Source organism: Cetorhinus maximus, chromosome 1 (assembly GCF_964194155.1).
Source record: "Cetorhinus maximus chromosome 1, sCetMax3.hap1.1, whole genome shotgun sequence".
NCBI lineage: Eukaryota > Metazoa > Chordata > Chondrichthyes > Lamniformes > Cetorhinidae > Cetorhinus > Cetorhinus maximus.
In genome coordinates, this window is record NC_135879.1 from 231,978,833 (window position 1) to 231,994,076 (window position 15,244).

General features: G+C 44.1%; 1 protein-coding gene across 1 annotated transcript; it reads left to right on the forward strand.

Moving 5' to 3' along the window:
- Positions 1–375: 375 nt before the first annotated feature.
- On the forward strand, positions 376–10,612 carry LOC144687861 (fatty acid-binding protein 1, liver-like). The gene is made up of 4 exons (XM_078554415.1): positions 376–526; positions 8,113–8,285; positions 9,368–9,460; positions 10,483–10,612. The coding sequence occupies exons 1-4, from the start codon at positions 460–462 to the stop codon at positions 10,534–10,536; spliced, it is 387 nt and encodes a 128-aa protein (XP_078410541.1). The 5' UTR covers positions 376–459; the 3' UTR covers positions 10,537–10,612.
- The last annotated feature ends 4,632 nt before the right edge of the window (positions 10,613–15,244 follow it).

Below are 15,244 nucleotides of genomic sequence, written 5' to 3' on the forward strand. Positions count from 1 at the left end.
CTTGCGTGAAATATAAAAAAGGCTGTATGGACCAGCTGGAAAGAAAAGCTTGCTTCGGTAGTGTAGCTCCAGCATTGTTCTATGTAAAACATTCCCTTCAATAACCTACCACCAATGCTGGGGCAGCAGAGCAGGTAAACGCTTGTACAAATTCAGGGCCACAGCCTTTGGGGGAGTATAACCAACTGGGCCAAGTTGGCACTTACTGGCAGCTGTAATACTGCATGAGTCAGCACATTCAAGTGAGAAGATTGGGGAAAATGGACTTGAGAGTGTTAATGATTCTTGCCACATCAGGGCTGAGTCACTCGTTTACATTGTGTAAGTTAATGATTCAACATCACAATAAAATATCACAACTTTACCCTTTTAAGGCAAATAACTGCCTATAAAACAAGGCAGAATTCTGGAAAAAGACTTTGGCGACTTTCTGTGTTGCACCAAGAGAACTCCTTCACAATGGCTTTCAATGGACATTATGAGCTGCACAGCCAGGAAAACTTTGTACCATTTATGAAAGCTATTGGTAAGTGTACAGCAATGGCTAGCAATGTGCGTTTCAAGTCGTGATATGAAATTCTAAAATATTTGATATCATCTGAGGTCAATGTAAGTCTGTTGAATAGATAAAGTGATCTTGAAACAAACGATACTTTGCAAGAAAACATGAGCTGCGCAGTTTGAAATAGTAAAACCACAAAGACTGAATCTTGGCTGTTCCAACGTGCACCGAAATGCTTTGGGAAATTTGGCTTCCCTGCACAGAGAGAGTGGGGTTAGATCTTGACTTTGTGTGGTACTGTATAACCGGCAACTGTGAATTGTCAGCTCGTTTTACTTCTTGCCGAATGTTGATGTCAATGCCAGGGGCAGAAGTTTACGCTAATCGGGCGGGCGCACACCCGACCTATTTTGGTGTGAAATCGCACGAGATGACATCGGGCGAGGATCCCGACTCTATCCCACGCTCGTGCGATATTTCGGTCGGCGGGCAGGTGCAAAAATCGAAGCGCGCCCGACGACGATTAAGAGGGCAATTAAGCTAATGGGGCAATTGGCCGCAATTTTTTGTTGCCCGTCCGACCTTACAGTTGGCGGACGGGCGAATCTGCCAGGCGGCCTTTACATTTTTCATCGAAACTCATCCATGGGCTGGATGAGGTTCCCCTTGATGAAATAAAACATAAATAAATTTCTTTGGGCAGCGTTTTCAGCAGCTAAATTTTCAGGTGATTTATTCTGATGCATGGACACTATCTTTCAGCGACCGAAGCCTTTATTTTTTTATTTTTCAGGTCTTCGGCTCCGTGAGGCAGCTCCCTGCCTGCAGGGAGCTTTCTCTAAGCGCTGGCCCGTGCTCGGTTTGATGTCGGTGCCCCACCCCCTCACTCCCCTCTTCCTGCCCACACCCCGGCAGCGCTGTGCTTCTCAGCGCACGCTTCATGCTGGCTAGCCGGTAACTGGCCAGCCGGCGTGAACTCACAGTCGGGGGCCGATCACGGTTGGCGGTCCATTCCCTGGCCGCTCCCGGGCCCACTGATCGCGCCCACCCGCCGACCTAAAAATTCAGACCCAGGGGTATGGGGAGAGCAGGAGTACGGCGTTGAGATAGAGGAACTGCCATGATCGTATTGAATGGCGGAGCAGCCTCGAAGGGCCGAATGGCCTACTCCTGCTCCTGTTCTCTATGTTTCTATGTTTGTAGGAGGGATGGAAGGCGGCCGACTCTGTAGCACCTGTAGTAGAGTTATCACACAACAGCCAAGATCTGCCCCAGTCCCTCGACACCAGAAAAATCATAAAATCCCTTGTGTGGATATCTCAGTCCCTTAGCTTGGAGGCTCTGGTGATGGGTTCGCTCATGTGTCAAACAGCAAAAAAAAAACACAGGGCGGAATGGTCCCAGATTTGCACTAAGTGTGGTAGCGGGTGGGAAAAAGGACATTTTGCCCACTGGCCACAATGGCAGGTTTTCACATTGTATCTTCCCAATCCAGCCTCATTAAGTGTGCATTCCCAGGTAACACACCGTTTCGCTGGCAGGCAGCCTCCGATTTGATCGCCACGCCATCACCGCGCCGCTACCTCACGCCAGGCGCCATATGTAAAGTGCAGCCATGCGCACACCCCTCAGTGCTTCCAGCCCAGGTCTGCTACACACAAGACATGGCCCTGAAAGGCAAGAAGACTGCAGCCCCCCCGATTCAGTGACACGTCTCTGAGATGCCCTCTGGACACCGTTGGAGCCTGATGCGATGTCCTCTAACCCCTGCTGTGCCCACAGGAGGCCCATCAGTGCCACCACTCCGGCTTGGGAGGTGGTGGCAGTGGTGTTCAGTGCCAACACTGCACAGAAGATGTTCGCTATCCAGTGAAGAAAGAGGATGAACAATCTCACCCGTGCTGCCAGGGTAAGGCAACCATCTCATCACTCTAAACTCACACACCCACAAGGCCATCACACATTCACTGGCATCTCACTCACTACCAGCTCGAGGGACATCACCACTCACTCTTTCACACACCCCCTCACATCTCCAACAAGCCTCATCTCCTCTGGAGACTGCAACCTCAGCCCTCAACATCTTGAGGCCACTTACAAAGATCAACATGTGTCCCCACACATACCCTAGGATACCCTCCTTCCCCAGTAATGCCCTCGCCCTGCAGCCTCTTCCCTTGCCTGAGGTCACACTTCTCCCCCTTCCCCAAGCAAACCTTATCCCTGCAGCCCTTGAAAAGCTGTCTCCGCCTTACGGCTGGTCTGGTAGGTAGAGACTTGCCCATGAGCCTCCCCAAAACTGATGTGGTGCTGCCTGTGAAGCCTGGTGCTGATGACTGCAAGTGCTGCCCAAAGCAAGGTAGGCAAACAAACCTCAAAGTCCCGAGTGAAGTGCAGCTCATCAGATGCACGTCGCTTATGCTCAGTTTTTCCCAGATGATCCAGTGTGGGGGATAATTCTGGCGAATTGGGTTTATAGTGATATGCAGATGTATTACAACGAAGTTCCCCACATGTGGCAGTGGGAAACGTGGCCCGCCATTGATGGGTTGGGTGGACGATTGCAAACTGCTTTCACGACATCGTGAAACCGATACTTTGTTTTCTGCCATATTGCCCGCTCACACCTGCCACGATGCCCGATGCCAGTGGGCACAGAAAATTCCACCCTTGATGTGCTTTGTTCCACTTCAATCAATTCTGACTGTGTACAAATACTTTTGTTAGAGAGCTAAAGGCATTTGTACATGTTATACAGTCTAATACACAAACTCTCCATTCTCCATTCATAATCCATCTAGCATATGTTAACATAAACTTAGTAAGCATTCTAAGTAGCTGAATGACTAAACCAGATGAGGTGCAATCTATGTTAAATGAGCAACTCAAACACTGAACTGAAATGCTTACCTTCATCTCAGTTTGATTTCATAGCTATCAGTGCAAAAACTTTGCTTTAATGGAACAACCAACAGTCACCTTTTTGTTTCAATGGCATAATTAGACCTCTCTGTGCCTCCATTATCTATTCCTTTTGTACAAATAGTGTGATATCAAAGCTTAGTTAACCAATTAGGCAGCTTCCAAAGTGAAGGAAGGTAACTGCTAAAAAAGGACAATAGCAATTTAAGAAGCCTAGTCTGAGGTATATGCTTGAACCTGGAAGAAGAAACTTTTTTTTTAATGGATGTGGGCATCGCTGGCTGGGCCAACATTTATTGCCCATTCCTAGTTGCCCTTGAGAAGGTGGTGGTGAGCTGCCTTCTTGAACCGCTGCAGTGCATGTGGTGTAGGTACACCCACAGTGCTGTTAGTAAGGGAGTTCCAGGATTTTGACCCAGCGAAGTGATGGAGCGGTGATATATTTCCAAGTCAGGATGGTAAGTGACTTGGAGGGGAACTTCCAGGTGGTGGTGTTCCCATCTATCTGCTGCCCTTGTCTTTCTAGATGGTAGTTGTAGTGGGTTTAGAACAGAATATTCTGTTGTTATGCAGGATCTCCCTCATCCAGACTAATTTTGTGACCTGATGGATTGCCACCTTGGAGCAATAAAATTGAATGGGGTCAAAGTGTCACCTTCAGTTTGGGTATCAGTCTTGGCTCAGTGTGTAAATCTCTTGCCACTGGATGATGAGGTTATGGGTTCAAGCACTGCTCCAAAGGGTTAAGCACATAATCCAGGCTGACATTCTAGCACACTACTGAAGGAATGCTGCACTGTCAGAGGCACTGTCTCTCATTAGCCCAAGGCTCTGCCAGGTTTCGAGGAGGAATGCATTGATCTATTCAAAGTGTTTTATCTATCAGTCAGCAACACTTAAACAAATTGTTTCAGATTTCCAGCATCCGCAGTATTTTGCTTTTAACTTAAACAAATAACTCATTGCTGTTTGTAGGAGCTTATTGTGTGCAAAATAGTTGTTGCTTTTCCCTACGTTACTACAGTGAAAAAAAGGAAGATTTGCATTTATAAAGATATGCTTTTCACAACCAATGGATGTCTCAAAATGCTTTACAGCCCAATGTAGTCACTGCTGTAATGTGAGAAATGCAGCAGCCAATGCAGCAAACTCCCACAAACACCAATGTGACAATGAGCAGGTAACCTGTTCCCTTGTGATGCTGACTGAGGCCAGGACACCAGTGAAAACTCCCCTGCTCTTCCTCAAAATGGTGTCATGGGATCTTTTACACCCATCCAAGCAAGTGGACGAGACTTGAGTTGAATGTCTCATCTAAAGACAGCACCTCTGACAGTGCAGCACTCCCTCAGTACGCTACAGGCCTATGAACTTTGATTTTCATGCTTAAACCCTAGAGTGTGACTTATACCTGAACCTTGTGATGTGAGGGTGCTACTAATGGAGCCACAACTAACAGATGATGACACCTCAAAACGTCATTGGTGATTAACATGCTGAGTATATAAGTGCAAAGTTCTTCTTGAGATCAGCATATTTTGTGATATTATGACTGCCATAATTCTGGGCCATAAAGCAGATGTTAATATCTAATTAGCACGTGTTGGCGCAGACTCGATGGGCCAAAGGGCCTCTCCTGCACTGTGATTCTGTGATTCTGAAATATGAATCAATTTCCAGAAGCACTAAAGGACTTAATTTTGTGGTTTTTGAACAATGGAATACTCTGTATATTTGATTATTTTCTCCACTTTATAGGAACCAGAGAAATGATTCCAGGGAACATGCAGAGAAATGTATACACCCTAATCACACCTCATAAGAACATCTCCCAAAGTGCTCTGCATATAATTAACTGCCTTGAACGGAGTTAAATGATTTGAGTGAATGGCGGGCGGGCCCCACATGAGGAAGTTCCGCCACTGCCAGTAGCAGCAGTGTGCACCATCTCCAAGATGCACTGCGGCAACTCACCAAGGCTCCTTTGACAGCACCTTCCAAATCCCTGACCTCTACCACCTAGAAGGACAAGGGCAGCAGGCACATGGGAACATCGCCACCTGGAAGTTCCCCTCCAAGCCACTCACCATCCTGACTTGGAAATATATCGCCGTTCCTTCACTGTCACTGGATCAAAATCCTAGAACTCCCTTCCTAACAGCGCTCTGGGTGTACTTAAACCACATGGACTGCAGAGGTTCAAGAAGGCAACTCACCACCACCAATGGCAACTAGGGAATTGTGACAGATCCAATCTTTGCCAGCAGGGAGAAGGGAGAAAAACAATGCTACACATGTCTGCATTTGTCAAGAGGTGTGGTGGATCATATCTGCCACACTCTGCAGGGTGATCTAAAAACCTAATTTTTTTTTTTGCCTTTGAATCATTCCTGGGATCCAGAGGGGACCCATGCGGCATCTCACGGACCTCAGCACATAAATGTATCAAGGAGGTGACAGATGCCCTCTACAGTAAGGCTCATCATTCTGTGAAGCTCACACTCGATGAAGCTAGCCAGGCTGCTAGATTTTTGAGGTTTGCAGCCATCTCAGGTTTCCCTAGAGTACAGGGTGCAACCGATTGCATGCATGTGGCTCTGAGAGCTCCATGGCAGCAGCCCCTGATGTTCATTAACGGGAAAGGGTTCCACTCCCTGATCATTCCACTGGTGTGTGATCATCAGAAACACATCATGCACGTATGTGCCAGGTACCCTGGGAGTTTCCATAACTCATACATCCTGAGTCACTCCCTGGTGCCTCACATATTCAAAGGGCCTCAGCGGCTGCTTGGGGATGAGGGGTACCCGCTCAAATGATGGCTCATGGCACCCATACATTGTCCTCAGAGTGCCTCGGAGGAGAGATACAACATCGTTCCACATGACCCATCATCGAGCAAGCCATTGGTATCCTGAAGATTCCCTTGTTTGGACCACTGCAATGCTCTCCACAGAGGGTGTCCCACATAATTGTGGTCTGTTGTGCGCTTCACAACCTGGTGGTGGGGGGCATGTGATTCACACAGGATGGAAACCGGAACACAGCAGGGCCTTTTGATCATAGTGCTGAGTTCAAACAGACCCCATTTTGGCTGTTCAAAGGGCCTTAACCTACAGTGTGGGAGTCAGAAATTGGTGGAGCAGATGTAAATGCTCTTTAAGGACAGTTAATATCTGTTTGAGTGTCATGATCTGAAATTTTTAAGTTCCCTGCTCTTTGAACTTGATTAAAAACAGGCTTAAGCTATCAGTGAGGGTTAACAAAAAACAGAATCTGGTGGACTGCTTTGACTGTCAGGCCACCTAATATAAGTTAGAAAAAATCATTACCATCTGTTTGTGCAATCTCAAGAGGGCTATTATTATGTCATTATGAATGCTTAGCTGAGTTTCAAAAGCCACAATTATCTTAGCAGCAGGTTTTGTGGTCACAGTTTGAATGGCAGCTTAAAAGGCTATTAAAGGATTGGTGTTTAATGTGAGGTCTGAATAGAAGTTGGTTTGTTTTTATGAGATTGAACACTTCATGAAATTTAATAGCTTTGGCTGGGTTTCTCGAATGGAAGTATTTTTTCACTATCCACTGTGTATGAGTGAGAACTGTGTTAAATTGTTAGCTTATTTTTTTCACCCGTACATGGTTCCTGAATTCTGCCCATGTAGACACTGGGTGTGTGACTATGGAGATAGCATGGGGATATGAGGGGCATGGGGGGGTATGAGGTGCCATGGGGGTGTGGGTGGGGGCATGAAAGGCCAATGAGGAGCCATTGTGGGGGTCCATTGAGAGTGGCTATGGGTGTGAAGGGTGAGGGTTAGCAGACCTAAATGCTTCTAAAACAACTGGGATGAATTCCCAGAGAACTGACCAGAATGTCTGTTTGAGTGTCATGATCTGAAATTTTTAAGTTCCCTGCTCTTTGAACTTGAATAAAAACAGGCTTCTAACCAGCCTGCCTTGGCACTCATCCATCCTGCTGGCCACCTAGGATCTGCTTCCAGGGCCAGCAGACTCAACACGATCCTAGCCCTGCCTAGCCGACGTGAAAATTGGGCCTTTACACCAAGGACAGTTTGCCGGGTCAGGACATTTGCTGACTCAATCTACCCACTTCAGAAACAAAAATCCAGCCTAACATTTAGTCGTAGGGTGGCACCTCCAACCGCACAGGGCTCTCAGTCCTGCATTGCAGTGTCAGACTAGATTATGAGCTCAAATGTTGGAAGGAGGCCTGAGCCACTTTCTTCCTTAGAAAACCTGCGACTTGAATTCTATGTAACAGTAAATATTTGAATTTGGAAATGACCAACCAAATTAGAGCCGGCTACTGGCTGGTCCTTGGCTGCAAATAGAAATCTCTATTCCAAACCCGTGGTAGGTTCTGAACTGCAAGTGAGATTTACAAATCAAGATCAGAAGGTTTACTCAAAGTACAGTAGTACTACACTAAAAACAAAGAGGAGGGTGAGGAACGTAGAATTCTAGCCTATTCTTTATTGTATTTGCCTAGAAGATTCTCAATCTCGAGTGTCGGGGTACAATCGAAGCTTAAACCCATTTTGCCTTCAGTTCGACCATTCTTCAGGCCCTTTTCGATTCTTCTTCCATTCACTTTCATCTCACCAACTGTGAAACCTTTGGCTTTTCAGGCATGTCAATTCCTGTTGCTTTTGTCCAATTTCTAGGCCTCTCAGATGATTTGATTGAGAAAGGGAAGGACAAAAAGAGCACTTCTGAAATTGTTGAAACTGGAGACCACTTTAAGATCACTGTCACAACAGGCAGCCGGGTGCTTGTTAATGAGTTTACAATTGGACAGGAGACAGAAGTAGATTCTCCCACAGGAGAAAAAGTTAAGGTAACCCTTCCCTCCATTTAATATTAAGGGCAACCACTGATGTGATGCTGCATGTTGCTCGATGCATAGGACTGTGTAATTCTACGGCTTAATTTCACGTGTGTTCTTAATTAAAGACTCAAACCGGGATGATGAAACAACAGACTTATACAGCGCAGAAGGAAGCCGTTCAATCCATGGAACCATGCCTGCTCCCTGCAAGAGCAATTTAGCCGCTCCCATTCACTCTCCCCTTTTCCTGTAACCTTGCCATTTTTTTTTTTACCCCTTCAAGTGCTTATCCAATTCCCTTTTGAAAGCCACAATCTCAGGCAGTGCATTCCAGATCCTACCCACTCACTGCGTAAGAAAGTTTTTCCTCATGTCACCTTTAGTCCTTCTGCCAACCATTTTTAATCTGTATGGTCCCTTTAACAATTTTTCCATAATTTGGATATGACGTTGCAGTGTGGGTATTGTATTGATGATTAAAGTATATTAGTTCTAGTGTTTAATAGCCTGGTGGGCGAGGAGGTGTTTGTATATATTAATCACTTGCCACCTGTATAACATTATTCAAAACCAAAGTGCAATCAAATCTTGATTATCTGCCAGAATGAAGGAGTGCCTCTGCATGGGGATAAAGCAAATGGCCAGGTAATCTAGAAGCCTGTGTTTATCCATTTTAAAACTGGCTATTTGCTCAGTGTTGGCAGCCCTCATGCCTGCTGGTCTCCTAGCTGACTGAGCAGGCTGATCTCCTCTTAATCCCTCAGCCCTGAATGTCCATGTCTGACAGGAATTTCTGGCAGACAATGGGGCTAACAAAAATTAGGATGATTGAGGCTCGTTGTAAAGAGGTCTCTTGGCCAAGACTCCTGATTAAATTTACTGCAAGTTTGAAGTAATACTATGCAAAATTTAAAAAGTTAAAAAAATTTCCCTACACTGGAAGAGTTAAATCCAAATACCCAGATGGATACTGGAAGCTCAGGTTACTGAGAAACAATGATTGTAATTTAAGTTATGTTAATTTCAGCCAGAACATTATCTGGACTCACTTGAAAACTTAACTTTTAATGCTTTATTTCTTAATTATATAGGCCATAATTAACCGTGAAGGGAACAATAAACTTGTTGCCAAGATAAAAAACATTACCTCAGTTACAGAGATCACTGGAGACCAAATGGTTAATGTAAGTTACAATTAATTCTCTTTTGGGATTTCTTGTATATCTTGGTTCGGTTTTGATCCTCTGAGTCAGTCATGAGTAGCTGAAGGCATTGACCTTCTTTAACTAGCTGAGTTTGACTTTGATGTACATAAGATGATGAGACGTCGGGGTTTTAATTGGCCTTCAACTTCATGTGTCCATCAGGCTCCACAGATTAGGAAGGGGAGAAAAATGGCCAGGGTTGTGATTCTTGCTTCTAGTACATGACTGTGGACAACATCAGGGTCAGATAAATAATTCACCTTGATTGAGGGCCTTGCTGACACTCACTGCCAATGTTCATATTTCAGTAATGACCACACATTGTCCAAAGTCAATGGAATGATGCGCCACCCTTCAGGAGAACAGGGAAAGAACAAACAGTTTTATGTACCCAATTTACATGCAAAAATCAAGAGGAAAAAAAGGGTGGAAACCAGACCGCATTGTAGATAAGGTGCAGCCTAGGTTCCTGTGGCACGCACAGTAATCCATTTGTTTACTGTAAAATCCCAGAAACACCAGCTTGATAAATGAGCAGTTATTTAGTTTTTGATGATGCTGGCTGAGGAAGCATTTTGCTTGAATAATGCTATGGGCTCTTTAACATCTACCCAAAGCACATTGAAGTAATATCTATCCCTTAATCAACACCACAAAGGCAGATTATCTGAATATTAACACATTGCAGTTTGTGTGAGCTTCCTATGCACAAATTGGCTGCCAAGTTTCCTACATCACAACAATGACTATACTTCAAAAAAGTATTTCATTGGCTGTAACGCACGTTGGAATGTCCTGAGGTCATGAAAGGTGCTATATAAATGAAAACATTTCCTTCTTTCTTTGACATTGATGTGTCAGTTTAGAGCGGGGCTTGAACTCAGGAATTTCTGACTTATAGGGGAATGGGCTATCAACCAAATGAAGCTGGAATACGTCTCAGTATTGTACAGTGTCCCTCGATAAAATGAAATGAATTAAGTTTTATCTTCTCTTTTCAGGCCATGACTGTTGGCGACATTGTCTACAAGAGAATCAGCAAGCGTATCAGTTGAAACAATTGCAGAACACTTTAGGTAGCTAATTGTATATCCTCGTATAGTATTAAAATAAATGCTATGCTACTGTCCAGTGGCTTGTCTGAATTTTATTTACCTCTTCGGTGACAGGTATTAGAAATCATATTTACACCTTCCACTACAAAGGTGGGTATTAATTACTTTGAATCAGGGGAAAGTCTTTAAGGGGGAAATGTCGAAAAATTCCTCCATGTCAGTTTAGGTTCCCAATAGGACCTACATGTAAGACTTTAGATGCCTTCTTAAAGTATTAAAGAATTGCAGTGCACTCCCATGTCACAGAAAGATCAATGGGCAATGCCAGGACTTGAAGGGCACCTCCAACTAACCCAAGGAACACCTGAGTGCACGTTGCTAAGTTTTGCTTTCAAGGACTGCAATAATCAGATGTCTCTGCATCTCCTTCGGGCAGTTGGAATAATCCACGACACTCAGCTTCTCAGTACTTCTGGAGTGTTAAGCGCCTGGCATTGTGGCGGTGCTATTGAGCTTAGGTAGAGGGAGCTGGATAGTTCCACCGGGCTTTGCCTCCTCTGAGTTGGGTCTCCTAATGAATGCTGAGGTGTCCGGCAGTTCTTCCCCCACCATGTTGCCTGGCAACTCCTGATAGTATCTAATTTCTGTTTGCAGCAACAGAAGGTAAAAGCGGTTATATAGATGCTCACATCTATGTTAATGAACACCTCCTGGCATCTGCACCCAGTCATTTTTTTGTCAAAGAAAGGTGACACAATGGGCATGTCTTTAGAGTTAATGATGATGTCTGAAAGCCTGCATTCTTTGATACCCATCTGACTGAAACCAATAAATAAAAGGAACTATAGGCCTGTTTTAACCCTCTTGTGTTCATGGCAGAGGAACACATGCTGGTGTACAAAAGGGAAGCACCAGCCTCATTATACAGGCCACTGAGCTTTCATAAAGAGTTTACATTTATACTGCACATGTCATGACTTCCAAAGTGATGACAGCCAATGAAGAACAGCCACAATTTGGGTCTAGATAGCCCCTTTAACATAGCAAAGTATCCCAAAGTGTTTCACAGGAGCATTATCAAACAAAATAGTCACTGAGCCATTTTAGGAGATGTTAACAGACTTACATTTATATCACCTTTCATGACCTGACAATGTCCCCAGACATTTTACAGCAAATGAAGTACTTTTTGAAGTGTTGTAACTGTTGTAATATGTGGAACATGGGAAATATTAGGACAGGTGAGCAACAGGTCGGTCAAAGATTTAGGTTTTAAGCAATATCTTAAAGGACGGGAGACAGGAAGAGAGGCAGAGAGATTTAGGAGGGAATTCCAGAGTCTAAACAGCTGAAGGCACAGCCGACAATTGGGGAGCGATGAAAATTTGGAATATGCAGGAGACCAGAATTGAAGGAGTGTAGAAAGTTTGGAGGGTTTTAGAGTTGGAGGTGGTTGGAGAGATAAGGAGGGATGAGGCCATGGAGGGATTCGCAAACAAGGATGAGAATTTTAAAATTGAGGCACTGCTGGACCAGGAGCCAATGAACAAGGAGGTGATAGTGTCATAGAGGTCTACAGCACAGAAAAAGGTCCTTCAGCCCATCAAATCTGCGCCAGTCAAACAAGTACCTAACTATTCTAATCCCATTTTCCATTTTCCAGCACTAGGCCCATAGCCTTGTATGCCGTGACATCACAAGTGTACATCCAAATACTTCTTAAATGTTATGAGGGTTTCTGCCTTTACCACCCTTTCAGGCAGTGAGTTCCAGATTCCCACCACCTTCTAGGTGAAAAAATTCTTCCTCACTCCCCTCTAAATCTCCTGCCCTTACCTTAAATCTATGACCCCCTGGTTATTGATTCCTCCACCAAGGGGAAAAGTTCCTTCCTGTCTACCCTATCTATGCCCCTCATAATTTTATACACCTCAATCATGTCCCCCCTCAATCTCTTCTGCTCCAGGGAAAATAACCCGAGACTATCTAATCTCTCCTCATAACTAAAACTCTCCAGCCCAGGCAACACCCTGGTAAATCTCCTCTGCACTCTCTCTAGTGCAATCACATCCTTCCTATAATACGGATTCCAGAACTGCACACAATACTCCAGCTGTGGCCTAACCAGCGTTTTATGCAGTTCCAGCATAACCTCCCTGCTCTTATATTCTATGCCTCGACTAATAAAGGCAAGTATCCCATATGCCTTCTTAACCACCTTATCTACATGTCCCGCTACCTTAAGGGACTGATGGACATGTACACCAAGGTCCCTCTGATCCTCGGTACTTCCCAGTGTCTTACCATTCATCGTGTATCCCCGTGCCTTGTTTGTCCTGTCCAAGTGCATCACCTCACACTTATCCGGATTAAATTCCATTTGCCACTGAGCAGCCCATCTGACCAGCCCGTCTATATCCTCCTGTAATCTAAGGCTATCCTCCTCACTATTTACCACCCCACCAATTTTTGTGTCATCCGCTAACTTACTGATCAACCCTCCTACATTCAAGTCTAAATCGTTTATATATACCACAAACAGCAAGGCACCCAACACTGATCACTGTGGAACCCCACTGGACACAGGCATCCAGTCACAAAAACATCCCTCGACCATCACCCTCTGCTTCCCGCCACTCAGCCAATACTGGATCCAATTTGCCAAACTGCCTTGGATCCCATGGGCTCTTACCTTCGTTATCAGTCTCCTATGCGGGACCTTATCAAAAGTCTTGCTGAAGTCTAAGTAGACTACGTCAAATGATAGGTGAACAGAACTCAGTAAGGTTAGGTCAGAGGTGTTTTCGGTGGGTTGAAGAATACCCTGGGATACAAGATGGAAGACCAGCCAGGTGTGCATTGGAACAATCAAGTCTAGTGGTCACAAACACATGGATGAAGGTTTCAGCAGCGGATAAGCTAGGGTAGGGTTGAAAGTTACAGAGGTGGGGGAGCAGGCAACCTTATTGATGGTGAGTCAGACAGGTTGCCAAGATTGCAAAACCTTGGATCGACCTCAGGCAGTGGTCAGGGTAGGGAATGGAGATTATGGCAGAAATGGAAATCTTTAGGTTTTTTCAGCATTTAATTGGAAGAAATTTCTGCTCATCCAATTTTGGATGTAGTATTTTTGAAGCATAGTTGCTATTGTAATGTAGGATAGATGGCAGCTAATTTGCATACTGAAATGAGATTAAGTGACCAGCCAATCTGCTTCTGCACCATTGGTTGACGCATACACATTGGCCAGGGTACAGGGAAACCCCTGTGAGAATGCAGAGGTCTCTCTTGATTCAGAAGCTCAACTGTATAGAATAGTTATTATATTGGTGGCTACTTTGCTCACTTGGGTGTGAACTCAAATAAATATAATCACTATTTCATGAAGGGTTACATATTATGATTTGAACAGCATAGTTTGTACATTCAAATAAAAAGGAAAACAAGTTTTGATGTTTACCCCAATCTTCTTCCATCCTTCATGATGTTACTTCACTCTAAAGGGCTGGAATTAAGATTGAATAGAACCTCCTAATCTGACTCATTTTTCTTAAAACGTTAAAACTGCAGTTCCTTACATGCCTCAATCTCAACCTTGCACAAGCCTCAGACTTCTAAAACCAATAAAAGAATCATTACTTTCTATTTATTGTATCTTCTCTTTTCAAACTTTCTAGCACTAGGATTGTTGACCCTTCCTTTTGTTTCTAAATAAAAAAAAACTATTACCTGTGTCTGTATTCTTTTTTAATTCTCTTCCCAAGCCTTGGAAAATGAGTCCAATTATCGTCAAAAAATTGAGCCCAATTATCAAGGATCCAATTATATGGGCAAATAATCCAGATTATCTGAGGTAAAATCTCACCTTGGCTGTTACGATCCGTTTAAAAAGTTCTGGAGATAAAAAGCACGGTGAATGGAATGTCAAATTGTCATAAAAATGCAACAGGTTCACGGATTGCTTTAGGAAGGAAAAATATGGTTCCTGACTGGCCTAGGCTCCAGTCCCAGACCAATGTGGCTGACTCTTAACTGATCTATATGGCTTAGCAAGCTACTCGGTTGCCTTAAAAATTTCGACTTCTGTTGAGCAACACGAACAATAATCGGCAGGCTTGCCAGAAATTCTCACATGCCAAGAATGTATTTTTTTTTTAAAAGCTGCTTCCTTATTTGGGATCAACTCGCTCAGCAGAGACAATCCACAAACCATCCTGACCTGTATCACAGTTACTAATTGACTCATCAGTCAAGTTCTAATGCTTTAATAGGGACTATCTATTGCTATAAGTTGTATTGCAAGTGAAAGCCAGTGTTCAAACTGAAAACAGATGGACAATTGAAGCTTTCTGGCCAAGATTGATAGATTTCGTTAGGTAACAGTATCAAAGAATATGGAGCTGAGGTGGTAAATGGAGTTGTTACAGATCAGCTGTCATCTAATGGAAGGGTGAAGCAGGCTTGGCTGAATGACCAACTCTTGTTCCTATGCTCCTGTGACCTCATTTTCCAAAGAAAAGTAAAGGTTTAGATAGTCTATCAAGTGATATTTATTAACAAAAAAATTATATCTTTAAGTATACATTAATACAGCAGTTCAGTAAACAACAATTAGCGTAACATATTGTATTTTGCTGCAGGTTAGGCCTTCTTAACCTTGACCATTGTTACATACAAACATACAAATTAGGAGCAGGAGTAGGCCACT